This window comes from Leptonychotes weddellii, chromosome 1 (assembly GCF_054177405.1).
Source record: "Leptonychotes weddellii isolate Sample4059 chromosome 1, ASM5417740v2, whole genome shotgun sequence".
Taxonomy (NCBI): domain Eukaryota; kingdom Metazoa; phylum Chordata; class Mammalia; order Carnivora; family Phocidae; genus Leptonychotes; species Leptonychotes weddellii.
In genome coordinates this window covers 50,037,976-50,059,259 of record NC_138369.1, presented here as the reverse complement: position 1 = coordinate 50,059,259, position 21,284 = coordinate 50,037,976, and the positions used below count along the sequence as shown (strand labels likewise).

General features: G+C 49.9%; 2 protein-coding genes across 3 annotated transcripts in view; one reads left to right on the top strand and one right to left on the bottom strand.

Annotated features, from left to right (window-relative positions):
• Positions 1 to 21,284, bottom strand: part of MGLL (monoglyceride lipase) — a 114,067-nt gene that overhangs the window by 31,039 nt on the left and 61,744 nt on the right. For both annotated transcript variants that reach the window (XM_081823127.1, XM_081823129.1), the window contains 2 exons: positions 1,635 to 1,771; positions 199 to 309 (listed from right to left, as the gene is read on the bottom strand). In XM_081823127.1, coding sequence (XP_081679253.1) covers positions 199 to 309; positions 1,635 to 1,771 — 248 coding nt within the window. The remainder of the gene's footprint in view (positions 1 to 198; positions 310 to 1,634; positions 1,772 to 21,284) is intronic.
• ABTB1 (ankyrin repeat and BTB domain containing 1) overlaps positions 1 to 21,284 on the top strand; it is a 104,961-nt gene that overhangs the window by 44,687 nt on the left and 38,990 nt on the right. The gene's annotated exons all lie outside the window — the stretch shown is intronic.

Below are 21,284 nucleotides of genomic sequence, written 5' to 3'. Positions count from 1 at the left end.
ACACACCTGACTTTAGAAATTATGGAACCCCAGTGGCAACAATGTTTGATATTTGTCCAAACCTTCACACAGTAATGCATGAAAGTCCAAAAACGGACTTTGACCCTTTCCCCCAGACTCTAGCTATAAAAGACGTCCTGGTGGACACCCCAGGTCCCAGGCACTGCAGGACTCGCCCAGAACCGGAAGTCCGTTTACCTTGAAAGTTGTTGCAGACTCAGGACTGGCAAGAACCAAAGGCGAAATGAGGACCATGCCGGAGAAGTGGCTTGGCCTCTCCACGGCCGTGAGGATAGCGATGGCACCTCCCTGCAAAGCAAAAACAGGCCAGGGTTGCTGGGTGCCGGCTTCCGCCAGCACACGTATTTCTAATAGGCACCATCAATGCGCTCCTCCGAGCTGCAGGCCTGGCCCGGAGCCCTGGGGAGGTCTACCTTGGAATAGACACCATGGAATGTTGGATAAACTGGATCTGCAATTATTTTATTACACATGTTTTTTTTTCTCTGGGTTTCCCAAGAGCAAACATTTCAGAGAGATATAAATAAGGTTCCTGCTTGTGGGCTGCAAGTTAAACAACACATTCCTACTTCATTTTCAAGCCAAAAGCTGGCAGACCCCCAATGCATCCATTCCGTCAGCCTTAATATGAGATTTTTGTTTTTGTAATCGGATTATAAGAAGAGATCACTCTACTTTTTTTTTTTTCCCCTGGTTCGGTCAATGTCCCAGAAATTTCGGTTCCAAGAAAAATACTTAGGGAGCATGGATGGTGCTGGAAGCATGAGGCCTTGATTGGGGGCCTGAAGCTGAGGGTAGTTGGAAGCCGGTGTTGAAATCACAAAGGCTTACAGAGGCCAGGCAGGTAAGAGAAACACAGGAAGCAAGACAGGCTGCGATAAAGGGGGCGGAAGCCCTGCCCCAGAGTGAAAAGTCCCCCGCTGCACCCCACCTTCACATTTCATCAGTTCAAAATTCTCTGCCAGCCAACCTGTCAGGCTGTCCGGGGGTAGATGTGCCACCAATTTGCAGGTCGAGGATTTAAAGATTATACTTGGTTGATTCTTAGGGTATCGTATACATTTAAAAGGTGGAAAAGATTTTGAATGACTTTTAAGGAATTGTTTCCCTGGGAGAGACTGTACCCCCAGTTCCCATTTGTACTGTACAAGCGGGAGCAAGCACCCAGGGTTTGGGCACTTTTCCTGGGCTTCTCGCTGACTGAAAGCCATCCCCACTCTGAGAAATGGCTCTGCAGGGAGAAGTGCCCTTGGGAGCCTCACTATGAAATGGCACCGAGGGGCTAACAGAACTTAAAAAAAAAGATTGGTTTCCTAAGAGGCCCTGCACCGGAGGTCCTCAGGAAGGACAGGCAGGCAGCCTCCTGGTGCCTTGGGCCCCAACGGGAAGCCCCCTCTGGGGCTGTCTCCAGGACGCTGAACCTGGCTTGTCTCGAGCACTAAAGTGCCCGGGAGCTCCAAGTGCAGGGCACGCAGTGGGGGGGGTGTCAGCAAGGCAGAGAGCAGATGGGGTGGGGAGCCCCTCTCCTTCATCACGGGGTTCTCACGCCTCCTACCCACAGTGAGGCTGGGGACCGGGCTTGATTTGGGCGGGGTCTTCGGTGGTCTACTTACCATGGAGTGGCCCAGAAGGAAGACAGGAAGCCCTGGGTAGTTTTTCTGCATGGTATCCACGTGCTGTAACACGTCCCTGATGAAAACTTGGAAGTCAGACACTACCATCCTGTCTCCTTCGCTCTGTCCGTGGCCAACTGGAAGGGACGGGAGATGAGAGACCTGCAGTTACCGGGAGGCCGTCTGCTGTGCAAGCTCAGTGGTTTCCCCGCCGCAGTTACCCGCCACTCTTGACTGAGGACCCGAATGTATCATCCCATGGAGTCCTCTCTTTCCAACCACTGTCCCTCGTGGGAATTCTCTTCCCATTTTACAGCTTCGGAAGTCGAACCACAGACTGGTTAAGGAGCTTGCCCAAGACCACACAGCGGGGAAGTGGTAAGCCAGGATGTAAACGTTGCAAAGCCTGTCCACACAGCCAGGATGCTTTCCTTGTGGCTGTTTCCAAGGAAGAAAGGACAGGTGCACAGAGTCTCACCAGGCCTGATTTTCTACCAAGTGCCCGGGAGTGAAATTGACGGGACTCAGAATTTTCTGGGGGTTTTCCCAGCTCCTTAATCCTCATGGTTGTATTTCTTTTTGTTTGTTTGTTTGGGTTTTTTGGGTTTTTGTTTTTTTTTTTGCCTTTCACCAGGTACAGTGTTGCATCCTGTCACCTCACTTTACAGCTTTCAGTGATGACAATCTGACAAACACACAATGAGATAAAATAGTCAAGTGTGTTTGCCAGAAGTCTCAACGAAGCTGTGATAAAACTAGGTCACAGCGTATTCCTCCTGGATTTTATGATCTGTTGCATTTCTGTGCTGTTCATTTCCCCTTGTTCTTTTCTTAGGGTCTCTCCACGTTTTCCCTTTCTGAAGGACATCAGTCGCTATAGAAACAGTGTGCTGGCGGCTGCAGCTTCCTTATTCAGGCTGCAAGCAGCTCACGCGACTGTTTGAAAATCACAAAAAAGAAAGAGCTCCCAGAGAAGAGGGGCCACGCAGCCAGGGTGTCTGCCCAAACTCTTCCTGCCACCTCTGCGGTGTGTGGGGGGGCGGGGCAGATGTCACGGGAATAATGATGGCAACACTCATTTCACAGATAGAAAGGGTAAGGATTTACTGCCTAGAACTGACAGGCTGCCCGCACCTCAAATTCAGGTCGTTGGGCAGAGGGCAAGCTCCAGTTCCCTACTATCCTGCTGCCCGCCATGCGCCCCACCCCCACCCTGCCACCTCTCTGACCGTCACATGGTGCCCGGTGCCCACCAGCTGTCACCTTCTCAATGGCACCCTCTCTCTGCTCCCTCGACCCCTGAGGGTTTTTTTCCCTCCTTAAATTTATTTTTATTTTTCTATTGTGGTAAAATATACATAACACCAAATTTACCATCTTAGCTACTTTTCAGCATACACTTCAGTGGGCTTGAGTACATTCACGGTGCTGTGCTGTTAACCACCACCAACCACGTCCAGAACCTTCCCGAACTGAAACTCCATACTCCTTATTATGGTCTGAATTGTGTCCCCAACCACCCCCAAATTCTTATGTTGAAGTCCGAGACCCTGTAGCTCAGAATGGGACTGCATTTGGAGATAGGGCCCTCAAAGAGGTGATTTAATTAAAATGAGGCCATTCTGGTGGGTCTTAACCCTATCCCACTGCTATCCTTATAGGCGGAGGAGATTAGGACACAGGGATATCAAGGGCATGTGCACAGGGGAAAGACCACGTGAGGACACAGAAGGTAGCCATCTGCAAGCCAAGGAGAGAGGTCTCGGAAGAAACCAGCCCTGCCGAAACCTCAATCTTGGGCTTCCAGCCTCCAGATGTTCGAGAAAATAAATGTCTGTTGTACAAGCTGCCCCATCTATGGTGCTTTGTCATGGCAGCTAGAGCGGACTGATACACCCATTCCACAATAATTCCCAGTTCTCCCTGCCCCCTATCCTTAGAATATAGTTCAGTAATGATATGCCAGGGTCTTGTGTTTAAAGTTCAAGTTATTGCAAATATGTCATAATTATTTCCTCTGTGTGCTTATGTTACTAATTTGATATATAATTGGATTTATTAATTTCAAAATAAATTTGTTTCCAGCTATAAGTTTTGGTTTTCAGTTTTCTTTTCTGAATAGATACACATTGACCTGGTACAACAGTTAGAAATTTATAAAAAGATTCATCCAATGAAGTCTTTTTTTTTTTTTAAAGATTTTATTTATTTATTTGACAGAGAGAGACATAGCGAGAGAGGGAACACAAGCAGGGGGAGTGGGAGAGGGAGAAGCAGGCTTCCCTCTGAGCAGGGAGCCCGATGTGGGGCTCGATCCCAGGACCCTGGGATCATGACCTGAGCCGAAGGCAGACGCCTAACGACTGAGCCACCCAGGCACCCCTGAAGTCTTACTTCTATGCCTACCTACTCTACCTCTCCTCTCTTGCTCCCTATAGTTAACCATTTTAATTATTTTCTGGTTTTCTCTCAAAGCATTTCTTTTTTGCAAAAATACGTTGCAATGCGTGGTATCCCTTTGCGTGAGTGAATGGAAGTTTCTGCAAGCAGTCTCTCGTTGAAAATTGTGTGCTAGCCAATCTCTTGTTTATTAAACAGCTGGCTATAATAAATAGCCTGGGGGTGTTCTAATTCACCTTGGTGAAGGGGTGCCCTCGGGGTAATGTCTAGATGCCGATTGCTTGGTTGAAAGGTACGTGCCCGTCTCACTTGGGTAGTTTCTGCCAAATTCCCCTCCACGTGGGATATCTGGTCTTGACTTGATCACCCAGGTATGGGAGAAGGCCGTCTCTCTCAGCCTTACCAACAAAGCGTGTCGACTGGCGTTTGGGTTTTTACCCATAAGATAGGGGAGAAAGCATAATTTGAACATCTCATTCTTCAAGAACCAGCTGTATTTCTTTTGTGGTGACCTGAGAATTCATGTCTTTGCTTATTTTTTTCTGTCTTGCATTTTGTCTTGATATTTAAGAGCTTCTTCTATATTAGTTGGTCTTTTGTCCTTTAACTTCATTTATGTTGTGTCTAGCTGTGCAGGCGATTCTTATTTTTAAATAGCCAAATAATAAATCCTTTCTTTTTATGGCTTCTGAATTTTTTTTTTTTAATTTTTATTTATTTATTTATTTATTTGACAGAGAGAGGCACAGAGAGAGAGGGAACACAAGCAGGGGGAGCGGGAGAGGGAGAAGCAGGCTTCCCGCCGAGTGGGGAGCCCGATGTGGGGCTCGATCCCAGGACCCTGAGATCATGACCCGAGCAGAAGGCAGACGCCCAACAACTGAGCCACCCAGGCGCCCCGGCTTCTGAATTTTGATTCTTGGTTATAAAGGCTTTCTCCACTTCAGGGTTCTAAAGGGTGTCGTCAGTCATACATTGTGAGTTCTTGTATGGTTTCATTTCTTTTTTTTTGTGGTAACATGTACATGCATCGCTTATATATAAACTATATGCATCGCTTCGAAGCATCCAGCTCAGTGGCCTGAAGGACACTGACAATATTGTGCAACCATCACTTCTATTGAGTTGCAAAATGCAGATGGGTCTTAATTGTCTTAACAAAAGTCCTGAAAAAGTCCTTCATTACTTCACTGAATTGTGAGGTCATCCTTGTCATATGCGACAGTTCCCATTTTCACTCGAATCTAGTCTATTTCTGGATTTCTGCTCAGTCCGCTTATTTGGGAGTTAGCTCCTGTTATTAAGCATTACAGTATCTGCCTATCCTTTCTACAGATTACATGCAGGAGGCCCCGGGCACTCCCCCAGCTCGCCCTTGTTCCTGTCCGTGGCTCCCATTCTCTGGCTCTCCTCCGAGTGTAGATGTCTCCTAGCTACACAGTCTCTGGCTCCTGGCTCTTTCCAGAGCTGCAGATCCATCTTGCCAGCTCCTGGTCCGAAAGATTTCCAACTGTCCCGTGGCTCCTAAAACTGCTTGCAGACCGGCTCTCCTCCTGGCTTCCACATGGTGCTCCATAGCCCCATCGTCTTTCCAAATCATTCAGGCCCAAACAGCACTGTTGTCTTTGACTTTAATTCTGTCCCTACAGCTAGCTAATCCCCGATTCCTTCTGGATTTCCAGAGGCACAGCCTCCTGAATCGGTCGCTTGCGCGGGGGAGGGGGAGGCCCCTTCTGGGTTTCACCAGCCACGGCCTCCTGACTAGCCTCCCTGCCCACCGCAAGCTCTCCCAGCTCTAACTGGCTCTGCACTGCCCTGCTCTGCTTCTGGAAGCTGCTCTGATCCTGCAGTGGCCAGACGTCCCCCACTTTCCAGAACTCGGTCTGCACATTCCAGCCCAGGATTCGGGGCCTCCATTAAAGGCTCCAACACGTCCCTCTGCCTCGAGAGAAACATTCCTATAGCCCCACTGATACCCCCCTGCTCACTGTTCCTCAGAGCACACCCATACCTCCTGCCTCGCGCCTCTCAGGGAACAGCCAGCCCCTCTGCGGCGGAGCCCTCACTCCTGCGCCAGGCCAGGAGCAAAGCCCTTTAAGACCAGGCACCAATCCTATCACTTCCATGAAGTCAGCTGTGATCCCCTGGACGCAGGTGTGATTTTTCCCTTCCCCCAAAGCACTGCTTGTCTTTGTCACACGTGAGTTGATGAGACTTTCCCTTCTTTCTCTCCTCCAGCACCATCCCTCCCCCATGCCCTGAGGATCCCCGGAGCCAGGGTGACAGACAAAAGCTTCAATGAGTGCCCCCTCCCCCCCACTGTACTGTGCGGTGGAGGATTCTAAGGCGAGTCTGGCTGGACTGGGCAGAAGAGAGTGCTGTGCGTGATTAGTGATGTCTGCTATGGACACGAACTAAGGAGGAAGTTCAGTGCGCATGTACCCCATATTCACCAGGCTGTCCTGGCGAGCAAGGATCCCATTTTACTCATCTGCACTTGCCTCAGGGCTCTGTGCACAGACCTGGCAGAGGGTAGGTGCTTGATTAATGCCTGTTGAAATGAATTATAAGCAGTATTTCCATAATGGCCACACATCAAAGAGATTTAACTCCAGGACTCCAGCTACAGTGGATGTGATACATTTCCTGTCCCACCATGTAGACGGAGCCTACTGAGCAACAGTTTGCACATGCAACTCAGATTCTTCTTTCCCTTGTATCTTTTTAAAGAACCCTGCGCTACAGATCTTGATCCCACGTACTTTGAGTTTTGTTTACCTCTATGTACTATTATTTTATTTTTTATTATTTTTTATTTTCTCTATTTTGACGCTTTAACATCTGACCCTAGAGAGACTGCCCCTCCCAGCGTTCACCAATTTCTAGAGATGGGAAAGAACTTACCTGTGAGCTAGGCTTCCATATGTAACTGACCACTCCAGAGCCCCAGCACCCCTCCTCTATGGCGCTCGCACTCCAGGGCACTAACCCCCTGCCCTAAGCAGCCCAGAGCCAGGTACCGGATAAGGAGGGACAGCCCCGAGCCCCAGAGCATGCTGAAATTATTCAAACTAGTCAATCTTACACCTGCTTGCCCTGCCTCACCTGGTTCCACGTTTCCCCCTCACTCTCCCTGCCTCCTGATGACCCTGGAACCACATCTTCTGTTTCTAGGGCTCTGTGCATATAATTAATTCTTATTTCATGACAGTCATTTCTGTGTCTGTGTGTCTCACCATACCTGATTAAAACAGTCTTAGGTAGTCTTAAACATCTAGCACTGTATTTGATGAAAAATAAGCACTTAGTGGGCGCCTGGGTGGCTCAGTTGGTTAAGCGACTGCCTTCGGCTCAGGTCATGATCCTGGAGTCCCGGGATCGAGTCCCGCATCGGGCTCCCTGCTCGGCAGGGAGTCTGCTTCTCCCTCTGACCCTCCTCCCTCTCATGCTCTCTCTCAAAAAAAAAAAAAAAGTTAAAAAAAAAAATAAGCACTTAGTAATTCTCTGTTGAATGGTTAAATAATCCCAGTCTCTCTTTGTCTCATACATAATCTTTCTATTTTCCACGCTACTATTATGTGCAAAAGAGATCGCTGGGAAGTATCCAGAAGGCTGATAATCCTGTTAATGTTAGAATAGAAAGAAATGAACACCCCACTTGCCTTTTATTAGGGAACCAGTCCTACTTAGTATTCATTTTCTTATAGAAAAAAAGCGCCGGTAACATACAGCCTGAAGTAAGGGAAGAGAGAGTAAGGGTTCACAAAGTGGGAATAACAATGCCCGATACTTGAGTGGCAGTTGATAGTTTACAAAGCCCCTTTCCCAGGGTTTAGTCCATCTGATCCTCACGACTCTGTGAATTAGGGTTCCAGTGCCCCATTTTCTAGCAGAGGAAAGGGACCCTCAGGCAGACTGGATGGAGCTCGGCCCCGCGGTGATTCGGGGTCCAGACTCCACATCCAGTGCTTTCACGAATGTCACGGCTCTTTGGGAAACGTGGGCAGGAAGCGGGAGGCTCGGAAGCTGGTAGAACAAAAGAGAAGCCCTTCCTCATAGGGTAAAGAAACTGCGGCGAGCACACACAGCCGGCACCTTCCCTCCGGGCTTGTGCCGGGAGCTGCTCACACCGGAGGCAAGTGCTGGGAGCGGCCCATCAGCCGCTCTCACGCGGGGCAGGTCGCACTCGCCAAGTGGCTGAGCTCTTTACTGCATGTGGATGTGCAAACACGGGGGCCCCGGGAAGCATCTGTAGAGAGCCTTCCCAAACATTTGAGAGTGGGGTACAGTGGGAACATGGAGGCTGGGCAGAGACATCTACAGTAACCACAGCAAACGGCACCAGACATTTACGGAAGACCTCATGTCTATGAGCGCCCTGTGTTCAAAGGTGTGACCCGTCTCTGGGAGGTTCAGCAGATGTGGCCTTTGCTCTGGCTGCCAGGAGTGAGGAGGGGAAGCTTCATCTCTGGCTGGAGGGAGGGAGTCATCAGGGTGGGGTGAGGCCCCCAGGGTGGGGTGGACGGAAGAGACAGCGAACCAGAGACTTTGCTCAATGAAGAAGGACACATAGTCCTGGCCGAGGTCCTGGCCCTGGTCTCTGGCTCTGCCTCCACCCGCTAGGCCCCCACATGGAGGAGGGCAGCCCGCAGCTCAGAGGCTGGCCTGCAGCAGCAGCATCTACTTTCCCTGCAGACCAAGAGACCCACAGAAGCTGTGACGTCCACAGGAAGCCTTAGGGTAGTGGAGCTAGTAAGCCACATCTTACCTTTACCAGCAGGGAAGAGATGGGGCTTGTGTTATTGAAAAGGCAGGCCTGTGAATACAGGTGTTAACATCAGGCCAGTTCCCCTGGCTTCTGAAAGGCACAGGTCAGTGAGGCGAGTCTAGAATGATGACACGGTTTCCACGAGACCTCAGGGTGCCCAGGTCCCAACTTGGCCATCTGCCCTGTGAGAGCAGCGCCTGGAATCTCCGGTGAGGGGTCTGCGGCGGGGGCCCATGGCTTCGGTTTTCCTAGCTCCTAACCCCTGTGAGGGCTTCTGGACAAGCCGAAAGCTCTCCTTGTTTCTCACCTCTGCTCCTTTGGAGGTGCCTCCCCGCCCTCCAAGGTAGCTGCCTTCCCCACGGGCCACACAGCTGGCCTGCCAAAGAAACCAACGCTGTGAAGAGATGAAAGCACAAGGAGAAGGGCGCTGGTTTGGGCTTTGGCTCAGCTCCCCAATTCCCACAGAGATCCAGGGCACAACTGGCTATTTACCAGGCTGTCCTATTTATGCACAGCAGCTCGTGAGTTCGTCTGTTCCAGATTTTCCAGGGGAGCTCTCCTCCCATGGGCAAGGCAGCCCTGGGAGGGGCGTGGAGCTAACTCAGAGCCGAGGCTTTGGTCTCCCTGGGAAGATCCACCGGTAGGAGGACAGGCACCTCCTCCCACCGCAATTAGGGTATCGGCCCTGCACTCCTGGCCAACCCACTGGAGGTCAGCAAGCACCAGGCTGGGTGGGGGGACCCTTACAGGATGTGTGGTCAAGCCAACCAGAGAGAGGATCATCGTGGAGCCTCTGGCCTTGAGAATCATGGGGCTGCATCAGCAGGAGCCAGAACTGGGAGTCACAGCTCCTCAAACCCAGAGGGAGAATCCGCTGCGGCTAAACGCCAGAGTGCAACAGACACTGCTAGGAGCAAGGTGAAGGCCCTCATGAGGCCCCCGCCTCTAAGTCCAATGTAATCACTAACTCATATATATTATAGGAAGGAGAGAAACCGGTACAGCCCCTTCGGAAAACATTTTGGCATCTCATAGGGTTGAAATTCCATATTTTACAACCCAACAATTCCACCCCAGGTATAAATACGCCCAAGAGAAATTCTTGTGCGACCCCCCAGGAGACAGGCATATGACTGTAGCAGCCTGTTATCATAGCCAGAGATGGACATCTTGTAGCAAAAGGGATCACTCTACAGTCAGATGAATAAGCTAAAGCTACATGCAGCAACATGGATGAACCTTAGCAAGAAAATATAAAGTGAACAAAAGCAAGTCATCGAAGACAGCTTAAGTGTGCAGTTCAGCCGTTTTCTATAAAAGCTAAAAAAAAACCCCAAAAAACCAAAAACCACCCAAGCAAAAGCAAACAATGTATTTTTTGAGTGCCATACCTATGTGATAGAAGCATAAAATAACAAAGCGAGGGAATGAAACACACAGTTTAAGATGGTGGTTACTTTGATTACTTGCCCAAGTGCAAAATTGGTAAGCCATGTACCCATCTCCTGAAGTGGTTGGGGGGATAAATGAAATAGTATAACCTACTGGGCATACAGCAGGCCCTTGGCGCATGCTAGCTGTCACCCTCCTGGCCCTACTCCAGTTCCAGATGAGAAAACGCGTGAACTGTCTTGGGGCTCAGCACTCTTCTGCACCACCGTTCTTCTGCACATCTAACCTGCATTTCTCACACTTACAAGGATTTCCTCTTGTCCAGCTGTCCAAAGAGATGGAGGACAGCTGGCCTGCATCCTCAGGACAAGCATGGCTTTCTTAGAGATGAAGCATGAAATAAACTTTCAGCTCAACTTCCTGCAAACTAGAATTCCCCAGATTTAACATGTAACAGACCCCTTTTCCCGTTCCAAAATATTAGATTTGTCATGTCCTCCTCCCAGTTCCAGAAGTCCCCATGTGATGCTCTTCAGCTGCTTGGAGCTTAGAGTAGGGTAAACATGACAAAAACGTAGAAACGCTGCTGCAACCCAAGTTCAGCTGCTGTGGCAACTCGACCAAGGGCTACTTTGAAAAAACAAAGAGGTATGCACATGGTAAAGTGGATTGCTTTAAAACAAGTGCAGATTCATTTCTCCAAGATGTGAGATGCTATACTTTTAACATATACAAAGCGGAGCTTACTGAAAGCCTTGGAGAGATGCAAACACCCACGACCAGCTGAGGTCAGGGTCCCAGCTTTCAGAGAAGGCAAGAGGCGGGCCAGCATGTTCTCAGCCGCACAAAGTAAATGAGGTGCAAATTCAAGATGCACACATAAGATGTTACGAAGGCAAAAAGAAAAGAGACTCATTTGTTAAGCTTTTATTATACACCTATGCCTTTGCCAGCCTCCCAGGCCTGTGATTCCTCCGGTTGGTGATAACAACTCTAACTTGGAGGATCACCATCCAGCGTAAAGACGAGGAGGCAAAAGCCAGAGAGTGCCAGGCACTAGCGGACCGGGGTTAAGGGTGGAGGGCTGGAGTCAGCGCTGCCTCCATGTGACCTGGGGCAGGCGACCTCGCCTCCAAAGGCTCAGCTTCCTCTCCTGGAGTAAGGGGCACTCACAAAGCCCATTCCATGGGGCGCCGTGAGCATTAAGTGAGAGCCTGAGTGTAAGGTGGTTGGCGCTGTGTGTGGCAAGTAGTAAGTGCTCAATAACTGCCTACTGTCGCTATTAGGTTATTATGAAGATGGGGTCTGGACCCAAAGCCACCCTGCATTCTTTACACTGGGACATCTGCTGTGTCACTTTCGATTCCCACACATCACCACCTCCAGGATACAGGGAGGTCCTCTGCTCCTCAAAACTGGCATTAATTATGTACTAATATGGCACAAGGCATAGGCAAGGGAGAATGATGTCAGAAGTGCCCGTGATTCCTGGAAATTTGTGAACGACGATTTGGATCTTTCCTGTTGATTCCTCAAGCAGATGTGGGGGGAAGCCACACCCCAGGAAGCTTTGTTTCCTGAATCAAGTCTCCATTTCCTGAGGAGCAAGTGGGGTAGGAGTCCCACATGATAATGGTGGAGGGGTGGAGGCTGGGGGCTCCGGAATCCGGCCTCAGGCATTCCCCCACCAACTCAGTCTTGTCAGAATAAGGGACGAGGCAAAGGGAGGCCTTGGGCAGAAGCCACCTGCCAGGATCCTAGGGGTCTTGCTCACTTGAGCCCCTGATCCCTGCTGGCCCTGCCTGTGAAAAGGTTAGAGACTGGCCATCTGGCCCTCTCTGCCCACCCTCACCACTTGGGCACACCGATCTCCCAACACAGAGGGATAGAGCCTGGTCCTGCAGCTGCCGGCCCAGCCCCTCTGGGGGGTGAGCATCCCCCAGCCATCCTGGCTGCGGGACACCACGGCCCTTTGTGCCATCGGGCAGTGTGACTGCAGGAAGGTGCTAGAATGCCTGCTCTGTCCCGTATGCTAGCCACCAGCCACATGTATCAGTTAAACTTAGAGTAATACACGTTCAAGGCAGCTGTCTGGGAAAAACCAGACAAGCATTGAGGTAGCCACCGAGTGTGGGGTTAGCGGGGGCAACTCTGGGGTTAGACTTCCTCGGGTCAAATCTGGCTTCATTCTAGTAAGGTTTTCAACTTCTTGGAGCTGCAATGTGCAGATAATAATAGCCCTACCCGACTTGGATTGTTGGTAAGATTAACAGAGATCATCTGTATAAAGTACTCAGGTCAGTTCTGGACACAGAGGAAGTGATCAGTAAGTATTGGCTGCAGAAATAAGAAACTACACAAAAAAACGAACAGAAAACGACAAACCTCTCCTGCCCCCAGCCAACCAGAAATGAGCATTATTAAAGTTCAGTCTCATTTCAATTGCTTGCCAACATGAACCATGTGAGCTCATCTGGGAAGACCTCTGGGACACGTCGCTGGGAGAAAAACCTCAAATTGTGGCATGCTGCCTAAACAGCTCACCACTTATGTTTTTAACAACCCACAAAATCATACTATTCTCTATGGCCCCTGGGAGGCTCCCTGCCTTGCATGAGGCTCTGGACACGACGACCTCGGCGGGGCCAGGACAGGCTAGCATGGGCTTCTCAGGCTCTTCCCAGCCTGGGATGCAGGTACTCTGCCCTTTGTCAGGCACGGGCCTCCTGCTGGGACACCTACCCCCCCTCCCCCGCCATGGATGCGTGCCTTACAAAGGCGCAGAAGGTTTAGGAGGAGGTGGCCTAGGATGTGCTGTCCAGCAAGAACAGCCAGGGAGCATAATTTGACCTCTTGCTCAGTGACCGCCCACTATCCCAAGTCCAGTCCCCAGAGGCACGGGCTCTAGGGCGTGGGGTGGGGAGGAGGTCAGTCCTGCGAACCAACATGACCTTCTCTAACAGGGCTGCTGCAGGAAGACGGAAAAGCAGCTCATTTCAACCAAATAAATGTTTCCTAAATACCTGTTGTGTGCCTGGTCTTGGCTAGGGACTGGGGGCCTGGAGTTGATTTGTAATTTAATATATAATATGAATACCCCCTCTCCCCCACATTGTTACATAATTTGTACTTGTGATTTCTACTGACTGCCTGCTATCCCAGCAGGGGGATCAAATCAAGACTCACTTAACTATTTTCAATGGCGAGGCATTGAGAGTGCCTTCAATCTTTGCTGTTAGAAATAACACTGGGATGAACATCTTGTTACAGATGTTTATAGACTTGTTAGGATTAACTTGCCATGATGGGGTTTCTGGATCAAAAGATATGACTATTTGGGGGAGTCCCCATTAGTAGAACCAAAAATGCTTTCCAAATGGAAAGTTTTCGTCGTCCCCAGCAAAGTATGGAAATGTGAGTTTCATCACATCCTTGTCTGCACAGGGAGCTGTGTCTTTATTATATGGGAAGTGGAAAACTCGCTTTGTTTCCAGGCAAGAACCCCAGGGAAAGCTGAAGAACATGGAGCTCAAGTCATGTTTTTTTCTTTTCTCCACTTTTGGTGGGGAGTGAACTTAGAATATAAATGTGACCCAAACAATGGTTCATAAAATCATCCAGGTGCAGGGTTGACTCATTTGGAAGCTCTGGGGCAGGCAGCCATATCTAATGTAACCAAATGTGAGGTGACAGAAATCCAGCTAGAGGCCGCCTACACCAGCAAGCCACAGTCTTCCAGTTCCAGCAGATTTCCCTGGACTGTGCTGTCTGCTTCCAGTGCTTACCTCAGTGCTTTACTGGAACGACAATTCCTGCACCCCTAGCTTTCCTTCCCACTTTAGAGATCATGGTTTCAAAGCCCATTTTCCAGTGCAGGTCTGGCTTGCTTTCTGTGCTCCTGTGACATCCAATAGCAGAAGCCTCATTAGCAATGGCATCTACCAAAGTGTAAGAATGGAAGACCAGTGACAAATTAAAAGTAAAGGAACTGCATCCTGAAGCTAAAGGCCATATGTCCATTAGCTGCCACCAAAGGAAAAAAAACAAAACATGTTCGGTCATCAGCCTACACATGTCGCTCATGCTAAAAACATCCTTGTTAGGTTCCAAGAGCAGAGTGTGGGAACAAAGCAGGACTCAAAGTCCTAGGGCCAAGGAACCACAGAGGTGATGTGATCCCGGTGAGGAGGCGTCAGGGCAAAGAACGTGTGACCAGATTCTGCTTCTGTCTCCTGCTCTTTCTCTTTTTACAAAACATGCATTTGGCAAAAAGTCCAAGATCACAGCTTGTTGGTCTGAAAAACAGTTTGTTTCCCTCAACAAAAGCCATTTCCTCCTCTTGTGTTTGCTGCTGGCCCAGGCTTCCTTGCAGGGTCACTGGGAACAGCATGCTTTTGTGCCCCCAGCCCCCAGCACGCTGAGTTACCTTCCACCAAAGGAAACAGCCTTCCATTCTAGCTCTCTGCAGCATCCAAGTACATGCTCAACTTTACAAAGGACATAAAGACAGAAATTAATTTCTTTACTAATTGACAACAGCTTGAAAAAGGTATAAAGATGCCAAAATTCAGCATATGGGCTATGGAAACACATTTTGGCTCAGATTTTTTTTTTTTTTTTTTTAGCTGTTACAACATGCTTTATAATGTAACCAGCTAAAAGGCTGTTAACGGTGTGGCATTTTAGAAATAATACATTTTCAGGATTTCATGTTTAGAGGGTTTATTTGAAAACATCCCACTCTCCACTGTATAAATAAGAGAAAACAGAATGACAAAAAGTGTCATAACTAAGGTTCTTGTCGTCTAGCAAGAGGATCTCTCTTTTGCATCATGCTGTAGGATGACGACTCGGTTTTGGAGAGCTGAGGGAGGCTGGTTCCCACTCTGGGACTAGCGATCACCTCCTACGTGTCATGCCTGTGGGGGCCATTCTCCTGTTCATCTTCTGCCTCACCAACAAATTCTGGGTTAACCAAAATCATCCAGAAATACTAGACCTTTCACCCAGATCTTTCCAATTAAGGTTGAATATACAGAAAGTTTATAAACAGGCAACAGCTGTGGGGTGGGGTGAGGTGTTCACTCTCAGAAACTTCCAGGATGCAAGGAGATCAAGGAATAAAAAGTCTGTGAGAAAATAACAGGACACTGCAAATTCTGAATAATGCTTGACGCAGATTATAGCACACCACGAGATTACTCCATGAGATCAGCAATCCCAAGGGTTTGAAACTTCAGAAAAATGTTAAATATATTTTTAAAAACCTTCATATATTTAGAGGCAGATAAAGGCGAAAAGGCCAAAGGGATAGGCAACAAAGTGCCAAATCAGGCAAACACCTGACCTGACCCAGCTTTCACAGAATACTTCATGTTAAAACTATTTTCTCCATGTCCTTCAGACCATCTGGATTTTTGTTAGGGAACAGATTAAACAGACTGTTTTGACTAACGTATGTGACTGCACACAGTAAACCCATTGGCTGGCAGAGCTCCTGGAAGACCACAGAAAGGGTCTGGGTTCAAATCCTGCTACTACTTTGTAGGTGTGTGAGTGTGGGCCAGCCACCTCGCTGCTGTGATCCCGGTTTCCCATGGGTGAAAACTGCCCTTGGGGACAGGTGTAGACGGCTGGCAGGTGGCTGAAGGTTACACAAGAGGGCAGGTAGAGGCAGCTATTGACAGCGTGGTGTCTGGGCAGCCTCCCCAGCGCAGCCTTCCTCCCTCGGGCCAAGCAGGGCTGGAGAGGGGTGCTGTGCCCAGAGCAAGCTCCCCTCTAGAGACGATTGTCACAAGCTCTCCCTGTGATCGGGGCCCGATGAGCCACGGAGGATGAACAGAGAAGGCTAACTGGGGCACTGACTTCTTACAAGACCAGCCGTGAAACTGCCTATTTTTGCCCCCCGTGTTAACAAAAGTGCTTGTGACTGTTCAGAGTTCAAATAGAAGGGGACACCTGGCAGCCAGGAGCTTGGGAGAGAGTGGCCCAGACGGGAACAGGTGGGAAGGGCAGATGTGTTAGCAGGGCGGAGGCGGGCAGAAGAGACAGGGCTCCTGGGGCTGCCGACATGAACCCATGTCCCGCTAAAGTGGGAAAGTCTTCCTGACTCTGCTTCAGGGAAAAAAACCCGAACAAAAATACAGGCAACCACTTGCACTGAGTTTTCTCGTATGGGAGCCGCACACATCACTGCAGCTACGTTTCTCCAAGTCTCTCCAAGCTACTCATCACCCCTATGCAGGTGGCAACCACCCTCCTTCTGAGAGCAAAACTCTCCCCTCCCTGGGCTCACAGATCTGCCGTGTCCTCCCGCCCCGCTGGCCCAGAGGGTCCTTTGTCACCCCCTGCCCATCCCCACACTCGGAGGAACTCGGTTCATCTTGTCTGTCCCCTAGAAGGCCGTCAGCTTCTCCCTGAGCACTCAGGCTCCCCAGCCCCAGCAACCCCACTCCACAGTGTAATTATGCTCCACACTGTGAAATCACACCCCCCAGGGATGGTGTGCTCCTCGTGCTTTATCTCTGTGTCTCCAGCATCTAGAAAGTGCCAGATCCACAGCAAATTCCCAGGAGTAAGAGAACTAACTGGAATCAGAGACTGGTTTATTGGGTCACAAATGAGAGGTTCACTCCAAGTGAACTGGCTGTAGGATCTCAAGTCCAGCCCGGCCCCAAATGGGCAGTCACAGTATCTTCTATCAGGTGGCTGTCCAAAGACTTGTGACGCACGGTCCCAGGCTCCCTGGAGACACCAGCTTCCACGATGACACCTATCCAGCTCCTCAAAGACTATCTCAAAGGAAACACCCAGAACTGCGACAGAGCTGGAACCCTGTTCCACACACAAGGTCTCTGGGACTGGCTCACAGACTCCTGAGCCTGTGACTCAGTCACAGCCCAGAAAGGGGGCATTCCCCGCAGAAGCAAGATTTGATGAGGGAAGGGGCCAAAGGTAAAGAGTAATTCACAAGAAGATTCAGAACTATTCTTCAAAATGCCAAGTGTTAAAAGTAATTGTGAGCAAATATCAAACGACTTATGACCATACTTTGTGGATCTCACTGATGTGGTGTCCAGAGGGCAATTTTAGTTTCTTCCATAAAAGCATGCCTGTCCTCCCTGGCCTCGGAATTTTTGCCCTCTACACCAAGAAGAGGCATTTGGCATTCAAAGGAAAATCCGAGTCCAATCTGAGTTCTTCTGAATTCAGGTTGTACACCACAATCTGTTGACACTGTTCCTTCCTCCATAATGCCCGGGAGAAAGCCCAAAGTGCTGGCCACAGCCCCCAGAGCTGGCCGCACTCACCTGACTCACTCCCATCATGGTGCTAGGGGCTAAGCTATGGCCCCCACAAATCCCTATGCTGAAATCCTAACCCCAGTACCTCAGGATGTGACCTTTCAAGAGGTGATTAAGTTAAAATGAGGTCACAGAAGCACGCCCTCTCCAATCTGACTGGTGTCCTTACAAGAAGGGGAGGCTAGGACCCAGACATGCAGAGGGACAACCACGCGAGGACACGGGGAGAAGGTGGCCCTCTGCACGGAGAGAGGCCTCGGAGGAAACCAGCCCTGCAGATCTAGGACTTCCAGAACCATGAGGAAGTCCATGTGTGTTGTTTAAGTCCCCCCCACCCCCGCCCCGTGGTGCTTCTTAGGGCAGCGGAAGCCACGCCAACTAATGTACGTGGCACCCTCTCCCTTATGCTCCCACAACCACAAACGGTCTGCCTTCCCTCCACACATCCCAGATACGGACTCCGTTCTTGTGCAAAGGAAACTCTCTTTGCTCAGAATGCCACCCTCCTCTGCCCACCTCACAAGCTTGTCCTCAACCATCGAACCCCCCTGCAGACTCCTCGCGGCGCCCTGTGCCCCTGCTGCAGGGGGCTGCCCCTCCTCTCCGTGTGGCAGACCCCATCATGCTTACGGCCCTCAGATGGCCCTTTGCTGAGATGCCTGGGATCTGGTGCAAAGTCTGATCTCCCGACGCCGGGATTCCGACCATTCTCAAACTGAACAGGACCAGAGTGAAAGTTCCAGAGGGCTTTCCTGTTACAACGCCTGAATATATAAATTCAGATAATGTCCATTTTAAAAGGATACTCCAGGGACTCCTGGGTGGCTCAGTCGTTAAGCGTCTGCCTTCGGCTCAGGTCATGATCCCAGGGTCCTGGGATCGAGCCCCACATCGGGCTCCCTGCTCGGCGGGAAGCCTGTTTCTCCTTCTCCCTCTGTCTGCCTCTCTGCCTACTTGTGCTCTCTATCTCTCTGTCAAATAAATAAGTAAAATCTTTTAAAAAAAAAAAGGATACTCCATTCATCTTTTATTCATCCAGATGTTTCCTGAGCACTTGCTATGTGCTAGGGGTGGGGGCGGGCCGTGGAGAAGATGAGCGAGGAGCCCCCTCCACACCCCAAACAGGCCTCTTGTCATTCTGGTGGAATCAGAGGAGAAACACAGAAAATGTAGAGCAGGTCTGCTGGTGGGACGAAGCCAAGCAAGGGGCAGGTGGGCAGTGCACATGTGCGTGTGTGGATGTGGGGGTGACAATTTCCAAGGCTTGTGAGAAGGTGAGGTTTCAGTAAAGATGAGAAGGAGGGGACAGGGAAAGCTACACAGACGTCTAGGGACACAGGCTCCCATTTCCCACGGCTCCAGATGGGGGCCTGTGGGCGGGGAGCACAGGGAGGCCAGCGAGCACAGGGAGGCCAGCGATCTGGAGCGGGGCAGGGAGGGGAGGGCCCCTGGAAGAGATTCCCAGTGGGGCAAGTGTAGGGTGGGGGCAGAGGCTTCCTGTGGAGGAGTCACCTGTGTCCAATTTGCTTCCTGGTGGAATTCAGGGCCCTTTTCCTTCTGGGTTTGCTGTGGAGACACAATCAAGGGTCCCCATTCTGCCCAGGGCCTGGTGGGTAGCCCTAAGCAAGGCCCTTGCCCTCTCTGGACCTTGGCTTCCTCATCTGTGCAGGGAAGGAGAGAGTCTCCATATCCCTGCGCAGGGAAGGAGAGAGTCTCCATATCTGCTCCCATCAAGCTTCAGTCTCTGCACTCCCCTTGTCCAAGGTCAGAAACGACTAACAAAAAAAGTAGAGGGAAGTACACAACCAAGGAAGCGAGTCCCAGTGCCCCTGCGAAGGGGAACGGAGAGCCCCAGACAGCAGGTGGGAAGCTGGACCTGCAGGGACTCAAGGGAACATCAGCCTGTTCTGCTGGGAAAACCACTGGCCTCCATCACTCACACACACATGCACACACATGTACACACACACACTTCCATAAACATGTGCACACAGCTAAAAGGATATACCACACAACAGGGTGCTGGTTGTTTCTGCGGAGTCTGATTAAGGTTAATTTAATTGTTTTCCCTTTTTTTATATTTTCCAAAATTTGTACAATGAACTAGTATTTTGTCATTGGGGGGGGGAATAAAGGCTGCTTTTTTTTTTTGAAGTCACACTTGTACCCGTGTACAGACACACAAAGCACAAAACCAAAATCACCCAGCTCTGCAATCAGCCTACAATCATACCTGCTCTTGAGAAATGATTGTAATTGGAGTTAGTGCATCCACGCATTAAACCAACACACAGGGACTTGGCTAGGTGGTGAGGATATGAAAATTAATGAGTCGGGGCCGGGGGGAGGATATAGTGACAATCAATCTGAAGCGTCCTTTAATATAGCAATGATGCTTCTGCTGGCTTGGATCAGAGCCATCAAGACCAGACCTTAACTTCCACCGAGACACCCTGGGATAGAAAAAGGCACTTATCAGAAATAGCTCTGAGAAATGCTTTCCATTCTATTCTGCCTATTCTGGCTTCTCAGAAACACACCTGGAAGCTTATCTTGGTCACGTGGTAGGCTGCAAGTCTCCCCCGCTTTCCCAGGGGCTCCTGCAGGTCCTCCCAGCCAGGCCTGAATCCAGGCTCAGGACTTGCTTTGACTGGCACAATGCAGCAAAGGTGATACATAGCCACGTCTGAGCCTAGGCTCAAAAAGGTCTTGCAGCTTCTGGAAAGCCTGCTCACCTGCTGGCTGACAGAGACCAGCCCAGTCATCTCCACGGCCTTGGCCACCCCAGCCTGCAGCCCATGACCCTCCGGCCACAGGTCTTGCCGAGGACCTGCAACGGAGCCCAGCCTGACACACTGACTCTCAGGATCATGAGCTAGAAGAATGGCTGTTGTCTTAAGCCACTCAGCCGTGGGGTACTTTATTGAATAGCAATAGCTAATGATTGCTGTCACGAATGTCCCTGGGCAAGAAAACCTTGGCTTTATTTGTTTATTGGTGGTGGGGGGGGGGGGTGGAGACAGGCAGAGGGCGAGGGAGAGAGAGAATCTCAAGCAGCTACCCGCTGAGCACGGAGCCTGACATGGGGCTCTAGATCTCACGACCCTGAGATCATGACCTGAGCTGAAATCAAAAGTCAGACGCTTAACCGACTGAGCCACCCAGGTCCCCCAACCCTGGCTCAATTTAAACTGGCCCTCAGAGAATTTTGTTTTAGACTGTGAGGCTCTGGCTGAGAGAACTGTTCTCCTGTGCTGGACGTCTGGGGTCTCCCGGTCCATAGTGGGGCCTTTTGGAGGTCTGGCGCTATGGCAGGTCAAAGGTCACAAATAATAACTTGTCAACAAGCATTGCATCTATTGATTATTGTTAAAATTGTTATTTATTGGGTGTCTGGGTGGCTCAGTTGGTTAAGCGACTGCCTTCGGCTCAGGTCATGATCCTGGAGTCCCTGGATCGAGTCCCGCATCGGGCTCCCTGCTCGGCAGGGAGTCTGCTTCTCCCTCAGACCCTCCCCCCTCTCATGTGCTCTCTGTCTCATTCTCTCTCTCTCAAATAAAAAAAAAAAAAAGAAAGAAAGAATGAATCATTTGGCTTAAAAAAAAAAATTGTTATTTATTTCTAAATTACAAAAGACCTGAATGCAATCTCAGATTTGCTCACCTGATCACTTTGGTGTGCTTTTCCACACTCACATTCTCAGGTCTGTACCTCCGTGTAATTTTGTGTTATGATCTTCTTTTTCTTTCTAAAAACAGTTGTCTATTTTTACCCTTAACAATATAC